Source organism: Caretta caretta, chromosome 1 (assembly GCF_965140235.1).
Source record: "Caretta caretta isolate rCarCar2 chromosome 1, rCarCar1.hap1, whole genome shotgun sequence".
Lineage (NCBI taxonomy): Eukaryota > Metazoa > Chordata > Testudines > Cheloniidae > Caretta > Caretta caretta.
Window position 1 is genome coordinate 230,740,187 of NC_134206.1, and position 24,893 is coordinate 230,765,079.

Sequence of the window (24,893 nt, forward strand, 5' to 3'; positions counted from 1 at the left end):
TGCACCTTGAAGTCAATGGGAGTTTTGTCACTAATTTTGAGGAGAGCGGGATAGTGTTTTATTTTCTTTGTAATTAGACAAAGTGATTGTCTTTTAGATTATATTGGAGGTCAGATGATAGTACACAAGTGCAACTAAAAATATTAGCCACCCACAAGCGGTACCGGCTGAAAGGCTTTGGGAGACAAGCAAGATAAACAAACCAATCCACCTTTCTCGCTTTACTTTGTAACTAAAACAACTTCAACTTGTACACTGGAGGATATGTATAATGTAAACAACAACAACAAAAAATTGCATTTCTCTAGCACCTTACATCTGAGGTTCTCCAAGTTCTTTGCAAACATGAATTAGCCTCACCTACCTCAGAGATGTATGGTCGCTGTGATTTATACTCATTTTTAGATTAGTTCTAATGGAGGCACAGGGTCAGTGATAGAGCCAGGAACAGAAACCCAGGAGAGTACTGACACTCAGTCCCACTTCTAACCACTAGGCAATGCCTCCTTCAATTAGATTAAGTAGAATGAAAAACGAGTAATTTAGTCCATCTATATTCAGAATAATAACTGATAAAGATTTCTTGTGAGGGTTTTTCAGAATTAGACAACATATATCCCTAACCAGCACATGGGAACATTAATTGGGAGAGAGATAACCAAACCATTTTAAAAGCTAATTTATATACATAATCTCAAGAGCTGGCATTATTGAAAGAAAGTGTGTTAGGAGACTCAGCAAGAAACTACTCAGCTTTCTTGTTGAGCTCTGCGGGAAAGTTTTAGGAACTATTTTAAGGTAACAATGAGGTCTTTGGGGACTATCAGGAACATGGAGTATTGTGGTGCAAGGCAAGAAAAAAAATCCAAGGAAAGCTTTCACTAGCCTCCTATCATTCTTTTGAGATCATAATTCCTATTTTGTATAAAGGGATTGAGATTAATTTCCCAGAAAGTCTGTGACAAAGGTTCCAGGTCAGAATGCATAAAGTTTAAAAATAGGAATAAAATAGTTAAAAGTTAACTAACATTCATAATTATTACTCATTAAATTATTCATCACTTTTGAAATCCAGACACATGGTTCAAGTTTAACTCACACTGCTTCTCTCCTTATTGTAGGGTTGGTTTGGTTTAGTTTCTACCGCATGTGCCATTCTGGTTGCGTAATCAAGAGTGATTTTTACTTGACTGGAATATCAGCATGGAAACTGTAATTAGCATTCCATAAAACAAACAAACAAACAAACAATGTTCAGCTGAAACAACATAAGCAAGACATTGGGTCTAATTCAGCAGTTAGTGCAGTGAGGCTTATATTACAACAGAAGAAGCACCTTGCCAGCAAAGATCCTTGCTCCCAGGGGAGAGTCACTCCTATGGGAACGAGGCAGTGTGGGGTGTGGGAGGGCAGCTTTAATTCCCATCACAATTCCATGGATACTCTTACAGTGGGAGAGTCTCCAGCAGTGCTGCAAGTAAGCTGGTACAGTCAGGTAGGCCGTACCCTTAAGACACATTTTCAAGACTGAATTGTATAGCCCTGTGCGGATACAAATTTATCCATGGATGCGGATATCCGTGGAAAGAAATTGGTATCTGCTGAACTGTAGGGCTTTTCTGAGAACTGTAGCAGTGAAAGGAGCAGAATGTGGGGCTGCCACTCCCAGGAGTCAGCACCTCAGGCCAGCAGCTCCTCTGGCGCAGCTGTATCACCCCCAGCCCTTCTACGCAGCTGTGTCTCCTGTCTGTACAGCCCCGCCAGAGGACAGGGCTGGGGATGGTACAGCTGCGCCAGAGGAGCTGCCGGTGCAGGGCACCGGCTCCTTGCCTCAGTGGCTACTGCCAGTCATCAGCTAGCCCACTTTCCCTGGGGCAAACTGCAGTCTGTGATGGCCACTCATCATTGGCAAGGGGGTTGCACCAGCTGCCTCTGCAGCCCCAGTGCCTCCTTAGGCCTTTAACAAGGCCTCAGCCTGGGGAGTTGCCAGGCTGGAGCTCCCCAGTTCCTCTTTCCCTTCTCCAGCACTGCTCTGCTTTAGGCACCAGTGCTCCTAGGCAGCTAGGTCCTAGCCAGCCAACCTCCCTCAGCTGCTCTTAATCCCTTTTCTAATTGGGTCCCAGCCACAGCCCTCTCAAAGGGCTGCTTTTAACCCCTGCTCTTCTGGAGTGGGGCAGCTGCCCCACTACAAGGGGGGGGTCAGGGTCGGGGGGTCGGTACTGTACCGGTAAGAGTTAAAATCTGCTTGCACCACTAGGGCAACACCAATTGTTGATGCTCTGTTGCACTGAATTTTTGTCATGTCCCCAAAAATGAGGTTGTAGTCACTTTGCCCCACTGTAACCCAGCCTCCTGGCTGAAGTTCCACCACCAGGAAACTCTGACCTTTTGTATAAGGCAGCACAGATCTTCAGTTAAATTTTGCCAGCTTATCCTTTAGCTGAACCAACTTCTTGAATCTCAACACTGTCAAACAATGAGGAAGTTTTGATCCAGTTCTAACACTACAATTCAGAACTATCTTTAGAATAAATTAGTACATAAGTACTTAGAAGAGAGTAACAGAATGAACGGGAAGCACCACAGATTCGTAAAGAACAAGTCAAGCCAGACAAACCTGATAGCACCCAGAAATTGAGCAAAATTACAGGTTTAGTGGACAAATGAAAACAATAGATTTAATTTAACTGTAACATTTCATGTTCGTGGGTAGGCAAAGATGTCCCCAGGAAACTTTCACAGATTTGCATAGGCACAGGAAGTTCAAATGGTTTCCCTGAGCCTCTACTTAGTTATTTCATAAATAAATTAAATTTAAATATATATGTCTTTTAATGAGACTTTTAGTACATTATTGCTGAAAAATTAATACTAACTTTGGAAATATGGTGACTGATTAGGATTACTGTAGTGAAAATACTAAATTGCCAGCCACACTGAAAACAGAGCGTAGTTACTGTACTTAAACTTAAATATCAAACTGGAAAGAGGTGGCAAGTGGCATACTCCAAAATTTTACATTGTGACTGAATAATTTTATATCTTCCTGAATAATTTGGAAAACAAAGTAAATTGTACATTGATTGAATGTACAGGAGACACAGGATTAAATTAAGCTTCAACACAGCAGGTGGGTAGGTTGAAAATAAAGAAATATCTGGAAAGCTGAGAGAGATGGGCATATTTAAGTGGGATGAGATTTTAATATAGATAAATGCAGAATAATAAGCTTGGGAAAAATTCACACCCAGCTCAAGCAACCAAATGGGAAAATGCCAATTTTCATTAAAAAAAAGTTTCCAATAGATTTCACAGTTTATTCACACTGTGAGAATCCACACTGGGTATACGCATCAGGTCTGACAACTTGTTTGCTACATTCCAGCCTGATGTGGTTTCAAAAGGATGAAAACATATTCCCTGAAAACCTACCTTTTAAATAGAATATTAATTTCCTTTAAATATGCATACAGTGTTCATGAAATATAACAGATTTACAACTTCAGTAACAGAAGAGCAAATTTCATTTTACTTATCCACCAATGAGACACAGAGGGACCCCCTGTAGAGTTCAGCCTGCAACCCAATGGAGAATTTCTTCTTTAGATGAAGTGGTAAGGCCCAGTCCTTTGGAAGCCACTGGACCAGAGTTTTCTCCTTTTTATCACAAAAAAGTTCCAAGTGGCCTCAGAAGGTACAGCAGAGGGAAAACTGAAGTACTGGTTAGCCACTGATGGGTTACTATAAAAGCCAACATTATTCCAGAACCTAAACTGCATCTTGATGAAGGGTATTAATATATAAAAGAAAATAACATTCTGAGGATGTTATAACATAAATAACATTATGAGCAACTCATAGTAAACTAAGAGAGAGAGAAAAAGAAATAATATATTTTCTCTTCACTGAATGACAATATATCTAAAATAGTGAGCTTTCAATATCAAAGGAAAAACTCAAAAGACATATTTGCAATGCACTCAAATTAAACTGTAATAATGTAAACTTGTTAAATTGTATATTCTTTCCACATACCAAGTTAAAGCTATATGGAATATTTAAATGGCTTGCTCTTGAATGAGTGTCTAAAGGATACATTATCTTATCTTTGTCTCATTGATTTAATGATCCACATACTCTTATAGTCAGATATTTTGCCAAAGGAAAGATGAGCTACAAAAAAATAAAAAAGTTTATAAAACTGAATATTACTCTTTTATTCACACACTAATCCAAATATGACTGAAGGGCATGAAATGGCTGGTGTGGTAGTAATCAATGCTATAATTTTATTTATTTATGTTAAAGAGCTGCTTACCAAGGAGATCCATATATTCTGAACCCCCTCACCGTCACTTCAGAATCTTGAAGATAGATGCAATTTGTTAGAAGAGACTGCACATTTTCATAGCTCTCTGGTTTCAACTTAGACACAGAGGGAAAATAGTAAAAGTCCTGCTTGATTAAGTCTGCCATGAACTCTTGGTCAAAGGTCAATTCATGATTTCCTGCTATCACAATCTTGTATTCATATGGCAGGCTACCTAAAATAGTGAAAAACAACAACAAACCTCAGTTATATTTCAGTTTCTGAAAACTGAATAAAAGAAACAAACACACACAAAACAGTACCACACAACATTCTTACACATCTGAAACAACCAAATTCTGCCCTGAGATGTGTGAACATAACTACCATTGACTTCAATGGTAGTGACATGCACCTTTCCAATAGCAGAATTTGACTCTTAATATTCATGGAAGTAGTGTGATGACTCTGCCTTAACTATTTAATATTTTTTAAAAATTATGCATACCTATGCACGGTATTTACTTACCATTGGTTACAGCTTCCACTTGTCATGATCACAATAAAACTCTCAGACAAGTGTGTGGGTATAAAAGCCACTGATCATAATCCTTATTAAAAAAACACCACCTCTAAATTTCCTGCAACCTGCTAATTCTTAAATATCATTTCATGGTAAAGAGGCCTTACATGTCCAAAGCTTCTGCCAGACTAATAGACCTCCTTTGCCACAATCCAGAAGCCAAACCTTCAACCAAGATAGGGCTCAGGCTTACCTATTGGGATCCTTTGTATCTGTGTCTGATTTGCCTTCCCCCATAGCTTTTAGCCCTACCCATTTTCAAACCTCTGTCCAAGTTTTGGGAAAGGGGTTAAAACAACCACAGGGGGGACACTTGCCCTCAAAGCTGCAACAATAAAATTGCAAAAAGCTAAGATCAATGTAACGTAGAAAACTTCTGCCTACTAGGAAAATTTTGTGAGTGCTTGCAAATGAAGAATGCTAACAAGATATCAGTCAAAGCAGTGAACTCCTCATACACAGTGAAGAGTGTTCAATATTATCCTCTGCAACTAGCTCTGAGTGCTGATCCTTACAGCATATACCACAGGACAGCAAGAACCCCTAATTCCTCTGCCCACAAACTCTCTCTCACACAAACACTCCTGAGCAGCCGCACTACAACAGAAAAATTCCTACCTGACTCCAAGTGATTATCAGCTGGACCCTGTACTTGAAAGCAAGGACCACCTCAGGGACCCTAACACAAACCTTTGGAATGTGTCTACAGAGGACAGAGAGGAGACTAAAAGATACATAAGGAAGAGGAAAACACTGAATAAGGCTGCTTCCAGCCAGAATATGGGCAGGACCTAACATTGCTTTTCTACTAGTGAAGGTAGTTTGCGGGGGGGAGAATGGGGGGGGGATGACTTCACTGCAAATGCATGGTAGTTAACTAAATCCACAGAAACCTAGTGGTTTTTAATCCCCAAAAAAATCTGACAAGGTAACATTATTTAAAACTTCACTGATAACTCTGAGCCCAGTTCAGACCAAGAGTAACGGGTGATACAAATCACCACGTCTAAATAAAGTGGCATAAAAGTTGGCATGGGTAGGACTGAGGAATAAAATGCATCCACATGGAATTTATTTCAGAGTAGCAGCCGTGTTAGTCTGTATTCACAAAAAGAAAAGGAGTACTTGTGGCACCTTAGAGACTAACAAATTTATTTGAGCATAAGCTTTCGTGAGCTACATGCTCAAATAAATCTGTTAGTCTCTAAGGTGCCACAAGTACTCCTTCTCTTTATGGGACTTATTATTGTCTATGTCTCTTTGAAGGTTGTGATAAGCTGTATCCAAACTGTTTAATGGATAAATTATCCTGTGCTAATTGCCAGGATGTTTGGAAGAAGGAAAGTCAAGCCTACTGTATTCTAAGGCCAAAAGTCTGCTGGAAATGTATAAAAACCTTGGGACACGATCCTTCTTCATCTCAAATCTGCTTTGGGTTTCAAGAGGGGGAAACCTTAAGCCATAAGGATTGAGATCCCCAGTCACTGACTGGAGTCACCCTGAATATGGACATTAAACTGTCACCTATGGACTATTTCTAAAAGGACTTTTGGCAACTACAAGCTCATCTCTGCTATGTATCTGAACCTCAAGAATTGAGCTCAAGTCTGTATGTACATTGATCTTTTAACCAACACACTCTCTCTTTTCTTTTTTCATAAATTTTAGTTTAGTCAATAAGAATTGACTATAAGCATGTATTTGGGGTAAGATCTAAGTTATTATTTGACCTGGGTCTGGGGCTTGGTCCTTTGGGGTCAGGAGAATCTTTTCTTTTATATAATGAAATAAGATTTTCAGAATTTATCATCATATGTTTGACCTGTGTGTCTGGATGGAGGCCTGAGGCTGGGTACTTTAAGGGAACTGCATTATTTGGACTTCTGAGTAACCAGGGAGGTGCTATAGAAGCTGTTTTGTTCTGGCTTGGTAAATCTAAGTATTGGAATATCCACCAGCGTTTGGGATTTGTTTGCCCTGTTCTGTTTGCAGTTCACCCTGATGGAGTGACCTCAGCTGGCTCCCACAGGCAGCACCATCACACCAGCAATATAAGGATGCTAGCAAAACACAGAAGAGGCGCTAGAAAATAATGCAACACTGAGTGCTCTGTAAGCACAAATGCACACATGAGTACCCTGCAGAACATATCCCATATGCTTGCCCTATCTACACAGGCACTGAAGTGGGGTGGATGCACTGGGTGAAATAAGCACTTATAGCCACAAGTCGACTCCTGAACACAAAGCGTCACCTCAGAGATTAGGATAGAAAGATTCTTCCCCTCCAGGTCATGGACTGACAGTGAAGCTGCTCCGTGGCTGCAATACCAGCCTCTGAGCTATATCAGCAGGGAGGGAGAGGGAGATGACCAGAAACAGTGCACTACCTGATGACCAATGGCAGATCCATCATCCCCTCACCTATGAGATGATACATTCTTACTTCATAGTGATATGCTGGGTGTCCCACAGAGCTATGGCATGTACACCTTATGTGCCGACTCTTCAAGCCTGAACAGCAGAGCTGTACCAGTTCTGCAGCATAGCCTTCCATAAACACGGTACTGGGAGCAGGATTTGCTCCTTAGTGCAGGAAATAGCAGTGAAAACATACGGAGGAGGCTCACCATGTTCAAACACCCATAGCCAACACAGCTACACATCATACTGATGGCATGCTCCTATTGAACTTCTGCTCTGAGTCAATAGCCCATTACCAATAGGATTTTTATTTTATTTTTTTAAGAAAAATCAGCATTTACACTTAGTATCACCTGTTTCTTTGGGAAAATTTAAAAATAGGATATCAGGATGTTGAGTTTCGGTACATTTTGGAATGCTGAGCTAACATTAAGAATAAGTTTTGTACTCTGTTTTTATGTTAATATTATACCAATATTCAATTCTTTCCTGTGGACCATAAATGCAATTCCCCAATGGCAGATTCCTTAGCAGAAACAGTTTTCTGATTTATGATTTTCTGGTACATTTAGATGATGAATGCTGGAGAGTCAATTAGTTATTTTAAGCATTTTTTGAAATTAAAATATTTTTATTTCCAAATCTGAAGCGCTTAACATTCTGCAGAATGTCTAACACATGTCCATATATCACATTCACACACAGGCTGAAAATGTAACATAAGTATTACAGTATGTCTAGGCATTCACAAGTATGATACAGCAATACCATTGCCTTTGACAAATATCGAAGAAAATTGCATGCCATAGTTTTGTTAACAATTCCATTTCTATTCTATTTTCTAACTCTTTTCCAGCTCATCTGATCCATCCATCTACTAGCCAAGAATCTGTATGAGCTGGTTATAGTTGTTGCTTCCGCTAATGTATTTATGTCATGTTGCTGTCTGTGGGTGTTACTTAGGCAAATTAGCAAATTACTCTAAACGTACAGTTACATTTATTATAGTGGCGGCCAGAAGCTCTGCTGTAGTTACAGGTCTGTCAGCTTTTCAATTAACAGCTCTGTTTTTGATGAGTTTGCAGCTCAGCGTTCTTTCTTTCTTTCATTCCATACCAAGCTGGAACTTGCTAAATCTATTTCCCCTGCTTATCTCCACCTCACTGCCCCGGCACCCTTCAAACCCTCTTTTCACTTAAATTAAGAGGGCCATTGTTTAGAAAACAGCAAAAATAGCTGATTTTTGGCAGTTTTTTTTTCCACATTTTTGTTACCTTCTAACAAAATCTTTAAATCCTGATCCTGCAAAGACTTATGAACATGCTTAACTTGTCATACTGACTACTCACAGGGTGTAAATTTAAGTGCATGCATAAGTCTTTGAAAAAATCAGGGTCTTAATTTGTATCTGATTGATTAGGGTTGAATCCATAGGCATGTGGATATAATCTGCGACAAACAGAAGCACTGGACCATTCTCAGGGCTGCAGAATATGGTACTTTATTACTGTGGTTCCTTTCTGCCTTGATCTTATCATGCTCACTACACAACAGTGCTCAGTTTACTGCAGATACAGAGATTTTCTCACAGCCCTATGCTATTTTCAGAGCACTGTACGAATTTCTCTGCCCTGTGGGTCTGATGCTCCTATCTTCGAAGTCAATGGCAAAATGCCCATTGATTTTAGTAGGAACAGAATCAGGCAACATGAGCTCAACCCTGTGACGTACTGAGTGCCTCTTGAATGCCTTATACTGCAAGTCTGAGCTCTTGGCAAACATCAAAGATCACTCATGTGCAATATATTTATACATTAACCATTACATTAAATCGGCAACTTTCTTGCCTACATATGTTTAGTACTTAGATTATCCTGAAGCAAGCCCCTAAAATCTTTGGATGGATTTTTTGTTACATGGTTATTTTCCTGGACTGTTGTTATTTTTATGTAGTTATATATTATATATGAGGGTTATCTGAAAAACAACAAAGAAAGAATTTTTAAAAACCTGAAATGCTGATAATCAGAATAATTCTTACTGAAAGTTATGAGTACTATTTCTCATTTGACCAACAGATCATTTGGAAATTAATCTTTATCTTAAATATATTGACAATTCTGCATGGAATTTTCTGAAATTTTAAAAGCTTTGATGAATCATAGCAACGTAGGGGTGGAAGGGATTTCAAGAGGTCCTCCAGTCTATCCCCCCACGATGCGGCAGAACCTGATTCATTATGTCATTACACAGCCTTTTTACTGTTTTCACCAATAACTGATGTAAATGAGTTTATATTAATGTCACAATCAGAGATGCAACATTTGAGGAAAGCACGTTGAAAAGTTATTGTCATTGAATGTATTCTCTAACAAAATAACTCCACTGCAGAGAAGCAATTTAATAGGAAGAAATTATACATTCTACTTAGTGCAGTAATGACAGGTTTCAGAGTAACAGCCGTGTTAGTCTGTATTCGCAAAAAGAAAAGGAGTACTTGTGGCACCTTAGAGACTAACCAATTTATTTGAGCATAAGCTTTCGTGAGCTACAGCTCACTTCATCGGATGCATACTGTGGAAACTGCAGAAGACATTATATACACAGAGACCATGAAACAATACCTCCTCCCACCCCACTCTCCTGCTGGTAATAGCTTATCTAAAGTGATCACTCTCCTTATAATGTGTATGATAATCAAGTTGGGCCATTTCCAGCACAAATCCAGGTTTTCTCACCCTCCGCCCCCCCCACACACAAACTCACTCTCCTGCTGGTAATAGCCCATCCAAAGTGACCACTCTCTTTACAATGTGTATGATAATCAAAGGAGGTGCTGTTGTCATCATGAATAGGTCGGAATATGAACAAGAGGCTGCTCGGCAACTCTCCAACACCACCTTCTACAAGCCATTACCCTATGATCCCACTGAGAGTTACCAAAAGCAACTGCAGCATTTGCTCAAGAAACTTCCTGAAAAAGCACAAGATCAAATCCGCACAGACACACCCCTGGAACCCCGACCTGGGACATTCTATCTACTACCTAAGATCCATAAACCTGGAAATCCTGGGCGCCCCATCATCTCAGGCTTTGGCACCCTGACAGCAGGATTGTCTGGCTATGTAGACTCCCTCCTCAGACCCTACACTACCAGCACTCCCAGCTACCTTCGAGACACCACTGACTTCCTGAGGAAACTACAATCCATCGGTGATCTTTCTGATAACACCATCCTGGCCACTATGGATGTAGAAGCCCTCTACACCAACATTCCACACAAAGATGGACTACAAGCCGTCAAGAACACTATCCCCGATAATGTCACAGCTAACCTGGTGGCTGAACTTTGTGACTTTGTCCTTACCCATAACTATTTTACATTTGGGGACAATGTATACCTTCAGTTCAGCGGCACTGCTATGGGTACCCGCATGGCCCCACAGTATGCCAACATTTTTATGGTTGATTTAGAACAACGCTTCCTCAGCTCTCGTCCCCTAATGCCCCTACTCTACTTGCGCTATATTGATGACATCTTCATCATATGGACCCATGGAAAAGAAGCCCTTGAGGAATTCCACCATGATTTCAACAATTTCCATCCCACCATCAACCTCAGCCTGGTCCAGTCCACACAAGCGATCCACTTCCTGGACACTACAGTGCTAATAAACAATGGTCACATAAACACCACCCTATACCGGAAACCTACTGACCGCTATTCCTACCTGCATGCCTCCAGCTTTCACCCTGACCACACCACACGATCCATCGTCTACAGCCAAGCTCTGCGATACAACCGCATTTGCTCCAACCCCTCAGACAGAGACAAACACCTACAAGATCTCTGTCAAGCTTTCTTACAACTACAATACCCACCTGCGGAAGTGAAGAAACAGATTGATAGAGCCAGAAGGGTTCCCAGAAGTCACCTACTACAGGACAGGCCTAACAAAGAAAATGACACAACGCCACTAGCCGTCACCTTCAGCCCCCAACTAAAACCCCTCCAACGCATTATTAAGGATCTACAACCTATCCTGAAGGATGACCCAACACTCTCACAAATCTTGGGAGACAGGCCAGTCCTTGCCTACAGACAGCCCTGCAACCTGAAGCAAATACTCACCAACAACCACATACCACACAACAGAACCACTAACCCAGGAACCTATCCTTGCAACAAAGCCCGTTGCCAACTGTGCCCACATATCTATTCAGGGGACACCATCACAGGGCCTAATAACATCAGCCACACTATCAGAGGCTCGTTCACCTGTACATCCACCAATGTGATATATGCCATCATGTGCCAGCAATGCCCCTCTGCCATGTACATTGGTCAAACTGGACAGTCTCTACGTAAAAGAATAAATGGACACAAATCAGATGTCAAGAATTATAACATTCATAAACCAGTCGGAGAACACTTCAATCTCTCTGGTCACGCAATTACAGACATGAAGGTCGCTATCTTAAAACAAAAAAACTTAAAATCCAGACTCCAGCGAGAAACTGCTGAATTGGAATTCATTTGCAAATTGGACACTATTAATTTAGGCTTAAATAGAGACTGGGAGTGGCTAAGTCATTTTGCAAGGTAGCCTATTTACCCTTGTTTTTTCCTACCCCCCCCCCCCCCAACGTTCTTGTTAAACCCTGGATTTGTGCTGGAAATGGCCCACCTTGATTTTCATACACATTGTAAGGAGAGTGGTCACTTTGGATGGGCTATTACCAGCAGGAGAGTGAGTTTGTGGGAGGGGGAGGGGGGTTGAGGGTGAGAAAACCTGGATTTGTGCTGGAAATGACCCAACTTGATTATCATACACATTATAAGGAGAGTGATCACTTTAGATAAGCTATTACCAGCAGGAGAGTAGGGTGGGAGGAGGTATTGTTTCATGGTCTCTGTGTATATAACGTCTTCTGCAGTTTCCACAGTATGCATCCGATGAAGTGAGCTGTAGCTCATGAAAGCTTATGCTCAAATAAATTGGTTAGTCTCTAAGGTGCCACAAGTACTCCTTTTCTTTTAGTGCAGTAAAAGTTTCTCGTATACCTAGTTGCTTTTAAAAACATTGGTATTAGTGTTTGGCTCTGCTAACAGGGAAGCAGCAGACCTGGGATGGAAAGGGAGCTAGCTGTGTGTGTGCAAACAAATTTGAGACCATATACTGCTCTCATGGGAATTCTGCATATGGATCCAGTACAAACTATAGCTCCCATTGAGAGTATAAGGCATATGAGAGCACATAAGAAACAGATATGCCATTCAGGAATGCCATAACGTAACATACACATGTCTGGTGTGGCTTACAGATGTATTTAATGCTAAAGGAAAAGAAGGAAGTCTGGAATTTTGGGAAATTATATATTCTTATGACTGCTTATTCTGGTCTGCAAAACTCTCAGACTCCCCCCGAAGATGCACATGTGTAGCTGCCCCCTGCTAGAAAACACAATATACTGTGCACGGAAAATTCTAGCTAGAGCTGGTAGCAAAATTTTAGGCTATGTCTACAGTACAGCCTATGTTGGCATAATTTATATCACTCAGGGGTCTGAATAAACTACCCTCCCCCCCACCCCCGAGCGACATAAGTTACACCGGCATAAGTGCTCATGTACACAGCGCAATGTCAGCGGAAGAGCTCCTGCTGACTTAGCTTCTGCCTCTCGCGGAGGTGGTTTTTTTATGCCAGTGGGAGAGCGCTCTTCTATCAGCACAGAGCGTCTTCACCACACGTGCTGCAGCAGCGCAGCTATATTGATTCAGCTGCCCCGCGGCAGTGCTGTACGTATAAACATGGCCTTTATCAAAACAGTTTTCCATCTGAAAATACTGTTTCAATTAAACCAACTTGTGTGTGTGAAATTATATTAATTTCTGACAAATTTCCCACTGGGAAAAAAATGTAAGAAAAAATTCAAAATTTTGTTTTGAAATTAAATTTTTAATTTTTTCTTAAATGAAATTTTCAAAACAATTTTTTTCAGAATTTTCTGTTCACTAAATATCCACAATATTTGGTTTTAATCAAATTTGGAATTAAAACAAATTCTGAAATGTTGAAATTTGTGTAAAATGGAAATTTTGAATTTCAAACCGTTCTAATTTCAGCTACTGGGCTCTGGAGCACCTTCTCCCCAGGCCACTTCCAGGGCCTCCCACCCTGGAAAATGGGGCTCAATTCTTCCTTTTCCCCCAGCCACTTGCAATGTCACTAGTTGATGGTGGGGATAAGAACTCAACAGTTCCCTATTCCCCTCCTCCCCTCTCTTTCCCTCCCTGTTTTTCTCATTTCTTCCTTCCCCCCCTACACACAAAAATATGTTGGAGGAACACTGGCTTGGACCTAAGCCAAGCAGTTTCTATAAGAGAAGAACGTTTTATAAATAGATATTACCACAAACTTTCCTATTAGACTATGGGGACTTGGTACTTAAAAATCTGGGTGATCCTATTGGATTCATGTGTAGTTGAAAAAAACTGTCACACTCCCCCTCCCCCCCCGGACCCCTTAAATGACCTTTACACATTGTCTCAAGTAAATACACTTGTTTTCCAGTTCTGGCAAATGTTCATCAAAAAGTATCTTATTCTTTGTTCACTTAGTGCAAAAAATATATAATAGCCTTGGTAATAGAATAGAACCTCAGAGTTACAAACACCTCAGGAATGGAGGTTGTTTGTAACTCTGAAATGTTCATAACTCTGAACAAAACATTGTGATTGTTCTTTCAAAAGTTTACAACTGAACATTGATTTAATACAGCTTTGAAACTTTACTATGCAGAAGAAAAATGCTGCTTTTAACCATTTCAATTTAAGTGAAACAAGCAAAGAAACAGTTTCCGTTCCTTGTCAAATCTTTTTCAAACTTTCCCTTTTTTAATAGTTTACATTTAATGCAGTACTATACTGTATTTGCTGCTTTTTTTTTTTTTCGGTCTCTGCTGCTGCCTGATTATGTACTTCCAGTTCCAAATGAGGTGTATGGTTGACCGGTCAGTTCATAATTTTGGTGTTCGTAACTCTGAGGTTCTACTGTATGTGTGTGTATATATATTTGATTAACTAGTAATATTTTTGTTTCTTTCTTTCATTACAGTAGATTACTAATTAAGGAAATCAACTGAACTTCAAATTTTTTATGTGCCAATACAAAATTATTATAGCAATTCCCAATTTTCAAACCACAGTGGGCCCCTTTTATAGGGAAGATAATTTTTAAAGAATTACCTGAAGTGCAGGTTCACTGTCACTTGAAATACAGACTGCATATCAGAAAATACTAAAAAAACCCTGGGACTTTCAGTTTCTATTTCACTGTCTCAGAGTTATCTGTAAATGGACTTTGTATAAGTATTTAAAGGTGAATCATCCTTTGGCAATGCTTTTTGCTTCTTAAATTAGATAAAATACTGCAAATAATCCAAAAGCAAATGCATACCTTTTACACTCCAGACTTCTCTTGTACTAAAAAGTAAGGAGTCTTTACCATTTACCCACTTTATTTAACAAAACACACAGACTTACAATTGCATCCCCATGCAACTTCAACAAGATATATGCAAACTCCTAACAGCAGCTGTGCTTTGCTTGTCTCTGGGTATTGTGCTAAGCAGCATTTTTAGTATTCTCTAAAAGCAGTGACAATCATATAAATGCCCACTTAATGTTTCCCCCCTCTCATTTCAACCTTTTAGAATATAGCAGTGAGTGATATAGTAAAAAGACTGTATAACAGTCTCAGATTGCTTTTTTAGCATCTCTTTGACAGTTCTGTGTTTAAACACTTGGCTGATGTCTGGGAAATTTACATTTACATACTTTTTTGTATGGTGTATAATCTTGAATAACATTGTAAATCAACACTCCTCCTTAAGTCATTTGTAAACTGTTAGATCTAGCCATTTCTGCAACATAAAAGTCAGCAATTAAATCAAACACTAAAATAACAAATAAATACACTATTTTTCACCGCTACATTTGCAAACTGGGAATTCTTTAAATACATAGATATAGATAAATAAAACTAGGAACATATGTTAGAAAAAAAATCTGCTAATATTCAAGCATATATTCCAGGATACTCTGTTACATGTTCAGTAATTGAACAAATTTATTTCTAAAGGAAAATGGATCGCCTTCCAGTCTAGGACCTTCATTTGCAGATCCTTTGTTCCTGCTTTAAACCACCTCTGTCTATGCAGAACCAATGTACTGCCCTCCTGCGTACAGGAGTCATTGTGCAGCATAGTTCAGACCCTAAGCCACTGGATGAATTTTAGTCTGTAAGAGTTTTCTCTTTATATTTAAGCTATAGTATGAAATTCTATTCCTGATTCTACCATTAAAAACAACCTTAAAAATTCTTAATGGGGATGAAAAAATTCTACAGGAACTTTTTTTTTACCTTTTAAAATAACGTATATATCTGAGGGACAAAGAAAGGACAGGACACAGAGAACTGTATAAAAAAGTAACAGTAAAAAAATCACTTCACACTTACTACAGGGATTTCATCACAACTTGATACTGACTCCAATTCAGATCCTGCAAAATAATCCTCAGTGTCCCCAACAGCTCATCTTCTCAATGGGAAGACTACAAAGGGGTTGGTACTATGTCAGTATATGCACACCAAATAATAATGTTTTACATTTATGTATAATGCGTTACGGTATATGTTCCAAGCACTGTATAAACAGTCACTAATTAACATCTCTGTGAGGCATATGGCTAGGTATTATTGTCCCTATTTTACAAATGGGGAACAAGACAGAGCCTGTGATTTTCAAAGGTGTCTAACGGAGTTAGGTGCCCAGTTCCTATGGGATGGGATTTGGGTGCCTACCTCCCTTAGTGAAAATACTAGCCAAAGGTCACAGCCATGTCAGAATTAGATTCTGGACCTCTTGCCTCCCAATCCTGCCTTTATGTCTCCAGACCCCACTGCCTTCAAGAAAAACTCCACTGAAGCCAACAGTTAAACACTGGGGTAAAACTTATGAGGCCAGAATCAGACCCACAGTTTGTAATGATAGAACTAATTTTTAGACAAAAAGGGGTAGGGGGAAGCCGTGCCATTGGGGTATTATGGAAATAGGAGTCATTCCGCGGTTCCTACAACAGGAGGAATCATAATTTTGACTTTAGCAATACCACGGCTGTGGAATGGACACTGACCCACATTTCAAACTGCAGTGGTACAAATGGCCCTAAGTCGGTGCAGCCAGCCTTGGGAGGATGACTAGCGTAGCGGGGGAGATCCTCTAATATAGCAGCACCTACATCATATGCTCCCCGCTGCCAGGACAGGAGGTGTGGGTGGAAGAAAGTGATCTAGCTCAGCTTCCTTACACTCTGGTGATCCCCAACTGCCTTGTTGACCCTTGAGGCTACTGGCAGCTCATGTAATTTACAGAAGTCCTCAGGCTGCCCTAAGTTAGGCCAGAGGACTGGCTCTGCACAGGCAGCCCAGACCTGTGAGAGACTATAAATTCATCTTTGCACCCTTCTCTCCTGACCTATGCTGTGTGCTCCTCAATTGTAGCCAAGAATCTGGGACACTGTATGTTAAAGAAGTGCAATGAAAACCAACTTTTTTTTTTTTGGTATGCTTAGTCTTTTTAAAATGACATCTGTTCTAAATCCCTATACAGCTCAGTGTTTCTCACTGCATTTCCAAAGCCATTCTTTTGTAAATAGATAATTAGTACTTAAGCACCCCCTTTCAAGGGGTTTCTACATTAACATAAAAATAGTATAATTACTGATGGTCAAAATGGCAAGAGTACACTTTGTAAATTCTAATTTCTTTTGCTGCTCAAGACGGATGAATTTCTTTCTTCTTTGCCACCACTTAAAGCTGTCTTAAATATGACTATTACTGCACCCTAAAATATACCTGTTAAAACAAGAAGGAAAATATCTACCATCACTGCAGAAGTTTCCATTTTAGAAAGGACCTGACACTAAGATTGTTTTCTTTAATGAAGATTTGTATCTTAAAACAACAGGGATACTGACTAGTGATCAAAATTAGCTGATTTTTATATAAACAGCAATGCTATAACAATCATCAACAGTGTATAATTATAGCAATGTAGAATATTAGTATAATTCTGTTCAAATGGGCATTTTCATTCCAAAACTATTTTCAGGTAATGTCAATTTTCAGTGAGAAAAATTTGACCCTTTGTGGTAAAATTTCATATGGAAAATCACAGCCCTGAAGTGAATTTGTGTTGAGAAGTTTGATAAAATTCTGCTTCTCCATTTTTGAGATTTGAAAATAAGAACAAAATGGTGGTTGTCACCAATTAAATGTTCCAGGTGTGTTTCATTTTTGCACTGTAACTCTAAGCTTTATTTCAAATTTGGCATGAACTTATTCCTCAAAGAAGAAGAATGCCTTTGACATATTTAAGGTAATTTCATTCAGAAATAATGAAGCTAGGAACATTAGAAAATGTGCAGCATAATTAAGTAATCTTCTGCGTCTACACACAAGATCACAATGCTCCACATACACACTCACACAAGTGGGTGTAGAACTGGAGCGTCAGATTGAACATTTAGCTCAAATGTCATAAGTGTAACTCAGAGCCATGTTGTGCTCTAGAGCCTTGGAGTATATAACATTTGGAAATATTCACGCAGGCTGGAGCAAACTACACAGATCTTTTCCAATACCATCATTAAAGAATGCAATGGGTGGGGGGGAGAGCTGCACGTCTAATTTGATGGCTGCACTAGGACAGAGACGATGTTTTTGTGTTTGTTCTATAAAGCGCCTCATGCCTTTTTGGGTGCCAGATAAAAATAAATTAATAAAATAAAAATAGTGAGAGGACTGAGTGCAGGGGATAACCACAGCACAGCGTGTCCCCAGTATTCAAGGATAAGATCCAACTTAACCATCCTGCATTATATATTGATGAATAATATCTAGGCAGAAGGGCTCTGGATTATTTTCAAATGCTTAAAGTGACATCAGTGTGTGGGGCACATTGAAAATATAGCATAATCTCAAGTTTTCTTCCAACCCATTCCTTATGATGGCATCCGAAAGCTCAATGGTCTTGTGTCCCCACGACACCATCTACGGTATTTCAAATTCGGAACCTTCTGAAATCCAAATGCACTTTGGGCTCAGAGTGTTTCAAGAAAAATGAGCTCACGGAAGAGACTGGGACAAAGAGAGGAAAATAACAGAGGTAACAGTATCAGAAAAAGAAAAAAAAACAAGCTTGAAGAAAGAGAGAAAGGGCTTTAGGTCTGCCCTATTTTGCATAGCACCTAAGCACATGTTCAACTTTAAGCATTAGCTTAAGTTCTATTAAAGTCAGCGCTTTTAAAGTAAAATATACTTGACATCAAAGACAGGGAGCCTGAATTTGATGTGGAGAAAAAGGAAAATGGAGAAGCAGCCACAGAATTTGGTCAGGTGATCTCGGAAAGCTTGAGAGGAGGATATAGGCAGAAACCGAAGTGCCGGGGATCCAAAAGAGTATGAGGGAAGAAGAAATGGAAGAGTGGCAGCCAGCATCGCACACAAGAAATGTGGACATGAAGAGAAGGTGGGACACGGGGCTGTAGTTTGAAAAGCAGGTGAGCAAGGGAAGGCCTTCTAAGGATAGAGGAAACTGTCGTATATTTGAAGGCTGAGGGGATAGAGCCAAAATAGAGAGAATGAAGGTAAAGGGAGAGGAAAGGGAGAGCTGAGACTAGGATGAAGGAGAGAATGCAGTCTGGGAGTGAGCAGGAAAGGATGTCAGAGAGGGTAAACACTCTTGCCAGATGGTGTCAATTTTTTTATATTTTTGGGGGGGGGGAAAATTAGCAAGATCCCAGGCAAAGAGGGAAGAGGAAGAGAAGGAGGTGGCTGGCGAATGGAAGAAGCTCTAATGGTTCTAGATGCATTAGTCAATAAGGAAGGTAAAGTACAGCAGGTTTTCAAAGAAAATGGATGTGTTTTTTACTTTATTTATTTATTTAAATTAAACACATAAAAACACCCACCTATTCAAATGCTCTAGACAGCTTGACAGAGATTTAAAATATAAATCCAGAAAAAACAACACCAGTCCCTTCAACAACAAACAACTATTATAAGCATAACAAGCAAAACATTCTCATACCAGACTACACAAAAGGGCACCACTCCTTAGGAATCCAACAACCAACCCCCCCCTACCCTCCAAAAAAACCCTATAGCTTGAAATCCCATGCCCCACACACCTCAATCCTCTCTAAGTGACCATTCAGAGAGATCAGCCTGGCAGCAAGCCTTAATGATCAGCAAATTCTCAGACTATTTTGGAGCAAGGAGAAAAACAATTCCATTCACGAGGCCATCATGAAGAAGGCTCTGCCAACAACTCCCTCACCTATAACCTATAAACTGAGGGGATTTCGGCTTGAGGACTTCTGCTGTTCACAGCTGGGGCAGTATCATGTAGGAGGCCAGGCAGCCTGTCAGGTAGACAGGAGCTCAGCAGCAACTCAGACATGCAGTCCCTTTCTCTGCTGACTAACAATGCTCTAATATCGCTTCCCTTCCACACTACTGGGTAAATATTGATTTTGTGTACAACAGATAAACATGGGGTTTGGAACGTTTTTTGTGCACTAATGTTTGTACGTTATTGCAATATAGTGTGAAGACTCAGAGTGGAAATGAACATTGCTTTGTGTTGTAAGAGTGTCCTATTGTCCTGTAATGCCTGGGCACAGAAAGAGTGAGTGGAAGGTACTGTTACAGATTTTACTGCAAATGACAATGCTTTTGTGTGAATGTTTCCACCTTACTGCATTGTTAACTTTTTTTTCTTAACTATTTTGTTAGACATATTATTGGGCTTCCAGAGTCAAATCAATATTTATTAGCATGAGCCTGCCAAAATTAGGGTACAGGTTTGCTTGTAAATATTTTTTTGAACTAGAAAGGCCTGACATTTTTCTTATTGCATCTCAGTTTCCGTGCTTCTGTCAGCTTTGTGCCTGATTCCTAGCCAATCCCACAGTGGGAAATGCCATAGTAAGTAGTTACGAAGACAGGAAAACACAGGAAAATATAAATTAAAGAAAAAAGCCCAGCCCCTTAAAATGTGTACTTCATGTACTTTTTTTAAAGCCACTCACCCGACCCAAAAATTTTTGATAAATATCAGAAACAAAAATCCGTGTTTATGCTAAATCGGAGCACCAGCACAAGAGGAACACAGACCATGATTTTCTCTGGAAGCAGCGAACTCTTTCTAATTTCCACTGTAATTTTTTTTTTAAGCACATACATAACATTGTAGAAGTGCATGTAAATCACCACTTGCCTGCCCAGTGGAACAGAATTTCAGCGATCAATGCCAACAGTTGCCTACAGAAGGCATCTACATCTGGTCTGCCACATCCAAGACAGCAACCACAGACATGCGTTTTGCTTTGTTTAGAATTCATCGCTGCGGTGCAGCTGAGCCTCAGACAGAAAAACTATCAGCCTCCAGGGTTAAACAGACAAATGCTTTTCTCACCACAACTTTTTATGGGGAGGGAAAGCCATAACAATGTATGTAAGAGTTCTTATGCAAATCATAAAAGGCCCAGTGACTTAAATTGCAGCTAATGCCAAAAGTTGTTTATTGTACATTTTCCCCCGCTTAAGAGTAGCAAGGCAGAATGGATGAATGATAACATGAATCTCATTTGCTCAGATGGAAAGAGCATAATATTTTTAAAAATCCAAATTCTAAATATTACCATTCAAACACAAAGCTAAATTAATATTCATCATTCCTGAGTGCACGATGTTTTACTAGGAGGCAGAGAGGGTTAATACATTCATTAAATCACGTTTACTTCCAAAATGGCAGCTAATCTGATACTTACCTAACCATTCATTGAATTTTTTAACTTCGCTAGGAAGTCCCAGTTCAGTGAAGTCACCAGCATGTATTAAAACATCTCCATAGGGCATTTGGATTGGATCAGTTCTTGAGTGAGTGTCAGAAATACAGACAAATCGGGTATATCCTGGAGGTTTGGGGGCATCATGGGGCACAGGATCCACCCTATGGGAAACGCATCATGAGAAGGTTATGAAATAGAGTTGACTACATAACCTTTTTAGTATTTACTTTGCAATTCCAATACAGTTTTCAGTGTTACTAAAGATGACGTATTCTGGATCTGTGTGGTGAAAGTCACTTATTAGAAGAAACTCACAGAATTAATAGGAGGTGTAAGAATTTTGGAGTTCACATCATAGTGCTTTAAATATTGTCTGGGTACACCTATTAGTTGAAAGAGATTATGGAAAAGGGATTGTTTCAATGTTATTGTCATATTTCAGACACTTACAAATAAAACAAAGGCATTTCCAATTTCAAAATAAGAATACCATCCTGTGTTCATCGTTTAGATAAGATTGCACACTATATTGAGAGAAGCATTTTATCACATATATAAATACATTTAAATGCATTTTCCAAATCGTATTTTTTCTGCAGGTTATAAAATTCCAACAAATTTAATTAAAGCATTTTTGGAGATATGGTTCAGTGTGTTAATGCACCAGCAGATAAGAACTCTACTGACAGCTGCTGCAAATGCACATTCTAACCTTACTATTGTCAGGACAATTGTGGTAACTCTCTGGGCTTAATTATACTAAGTAAATCAGATGCAGTAAGGGGTGGTGCTGCATTGTATAGTGCCCAATTTCAAGACTCAAAACTGAGGAAAAGAAATGATTTGACCCACTTTTATGAAGCTGCCTCATGATTTAGGTAAGGAAGGCAGAGAACACAAATCTGCTGCATGAAATATACTTATTTGCAACTCATTAAATTCCTTCACCCTCAACACATTTCATTACAATATATAGAAGTATGTATGTGTAACTGTACCATAGCTGCAATTTCAGTGGGGGTAATTTTGGTGGAAAAAAACAGAAAAACAGAAATCCAAGAGCTTTATTAATATCAGTAAAATCTCAGACAGAATTATAGTTTTATATGAACAATTTAGTTTTGTAAACATTTGTCTTAAATGACTAAGAACATTAATTTAGTTCATTGTTATGTATAATTTGGATCTTTCCCCATCTGATCTGCTTCCCTCTTGGCTCAATTTAAAAAATTTAATTAGGAAAAATTAAAGTTATAGATCTTTATTATTATAAGAACATAAGAATGGCCATACTGGGTCAGACCAAAGGTCCATCCAGCCCAGTATCCTGTCTACCGACAGTGGCCAATGCCAGGTGCCCCTGAGGGAGAGAACCTAACAGGTAATGATCTAGTGATATCTCTTCTGCCATCCATCTCCACCCTCTGACAAACAGAGGCTAGGTACACCGTTCCCTACCCATCCTGGCTAATAGCCATTAATGGACTTAACCTCCATTAATTTATCCAGCTCTCTTTTAAACCCTGTTATAGTCCTAGCCTTCACAACCTCCTCAGGCAAGGAGTTCCACAGGTTGACTGTGCACTGAGTGAAGAACTTCCTTTTATTTGTTTTAAATCTGCTACCCATTAATTTCATTTGGTGGCCCCTAGTTCTTATATTATGGGAGCAAGTAAATAACTTTTCCTTATTCACTTTCACCACACCACTCATGATTTTATATACCTCTACCATATCCCCCCTAATAATGTTAGCATTATTAATGCTAACACTTTGGTGTTTATGGGAAAAGCTTTCAGAGGATCTCAAATTGTTTTACAAACATAAGTTAATCTTCACAACATGGGACAGATAAGAATTATATCCATTTTACAGATGAGCAAACCGAGGCATGGATGTTATGTGACCTGATAAGTTCGTGTAGTCAGTAGTAGACATTAGTGAGACAACCAGGAATAGAGAGAGTCCTGTTCAAATTATTAAACAATACTTACAAAAATTCTCACTTCACCATTTATAAAACACATTAAAAAGCTAATGTATGAGCAAATTCTCTTTGTTATACTATTTTTCTATACTTTTTTGGGGGTGGGTATGTCTTTTTTAAAATCATTACATCTATGGGCAGGTTCTAGCAAAAGTCAACTTTTCAAAAGTTTTTTTTTCCACTTTACTAAATCTAGGGAGTAATAACTATTTAATTCGAGTGCTGTGCAGCAGGAAGTATTAAGCCCAAGCTTCCTAAAGTTTCACACCTCTTGTCAATTTTTCAACAAAAAGTGACCGGAAGCGAGGCCAAAAGTTGGAGCATGAAACATGCACAAAAGCAGAAACTTGAGGTCTTACATCCCTGACTTCCAAACTTTTGCTCTCCCCATCCCTAACTCCCCAATAAGGGCACCTCTCCGTTATGCAGTTTTAAATTATGGATACTTCTGAACTGCAGAAGAAGGTAGCCAGAAAAATAATGTACCTTTCCCAGGGTTCTCATGCATTTGTACAAAATAAATAAAATGTGCTGATATGAATTTACATTGCTGGGTTTTCAGTGTAGGTCATAAAGTGCATCCCTTAAATATGCCTCTTCCCTCTTGCCTATCACTGGAACAAAGCCAAGGTGAACAGCAGTAACTTGTGCATCAAATCATAACCTAAATTTCACATGGTCCTCCTCTGAAGTTGAATGAAAACACAACAGACTTAAAATGGCAAGGTATGCAGCACGCAATACGTACGCTTTTCCTTATGCACAATTTAGAATTTTATTTTGTGGGAAGCATTTTCCTGATTCACACTGGTCAGCCAAGGTATGTATTGCTTTAAAACCTTGTACAAAGGGCCAAAAAATGTATCAGATATAAATAAATATGATAAATAAATGAAATACAGATCACAGTGTCACAAAAATATGCACACATTAAGGATGTGTGAATTGCTTTTGCAGTACAACAGTGCAAAAGTATGTCAGGTTTCACATAAACACATTTAATTGTATTGTAGGACACAATTTCTTAAGGCCTGAGACTGATGTCCTTGAGCAACACCTGACGCTCTGAGTAGCCCCACTGATGTCCAATGAACTGTTTGCACTGTGAGTAAGGGAAAGAGAAGAATGAGGCCCTTATGATCTATATGTTTTGTTTAAATAGCATATAAATTGAAAAGCAAAGCTAAAATTTCAGGACAACAGTTGTTGCTGGAGGTTGGTATATACACAGGGCTTCAAAGAAGTTTCATACAGAAGCAGAGGTTTGCCTGCATACAGCCAGGATCAAGACCTTAAATCTTCAGGGGACGACTGTCACGATTTATGTCTTCTACAGCTCTGATTGCAATATCAGTGCTTAACAAACAGTAGATGACAATTATCATAATAAAATACATTTGCCAACTGTAGCAATCCAAAGCACCTCGCAACAGAGGAACAAGAAAGACAAAGATGGAGCTAGGAAAATGCTGTGAGAGGTTGGGAATACTCCTGGATGGTGTAGTTAAGGTAAGACAGGGAGTGTAAGACAGCACTGAGCACCAGAAAAACCGTGTACTAGCTGTAAGGCTGAAGTCAGAAGCGCTTTGGAGGAGAGCCAAAAGCACTGAGGAGAAAAGCATTTATGGAAAGTTTGGGGGTGAGTAAGTTTATATTGGGTTTATTCGTT

At 39.4% G+C, this 24,893-nt stretch overlaps 1 protein-coding gene across 4 annotated transcripts in view; it reads right to left on the reverse strand.

The window, feature by feature from the left end:
* The window catches only part of MPPED1 (metallophosphoesterase domain containing 1), a 92,555-nt gene that overhangs the window by 51,509 nt on the left and 16,153 nt on the right, over positions 1-24,893 (reverse strand). For all 4 annotated transcript variants that reach the window (XM_048825348.2, XM_048825357.2, XM_048825368.2 and 1 more), the window contains 2 exons: positions 21,217-21,398; positions 4,319-4,544 (listed from right to left, as the gene is read on the reverse strand). In XM_048825348.2, the coding sequence (XP_048681305.1) occupies positions 4,319-4,544; positions 21,217-21,398 (408 nt within the window). The remainder of the gene's footprint in view (positions 1-4,318; positions 4,545-21,216; positions 21,399-24,893) is intronic.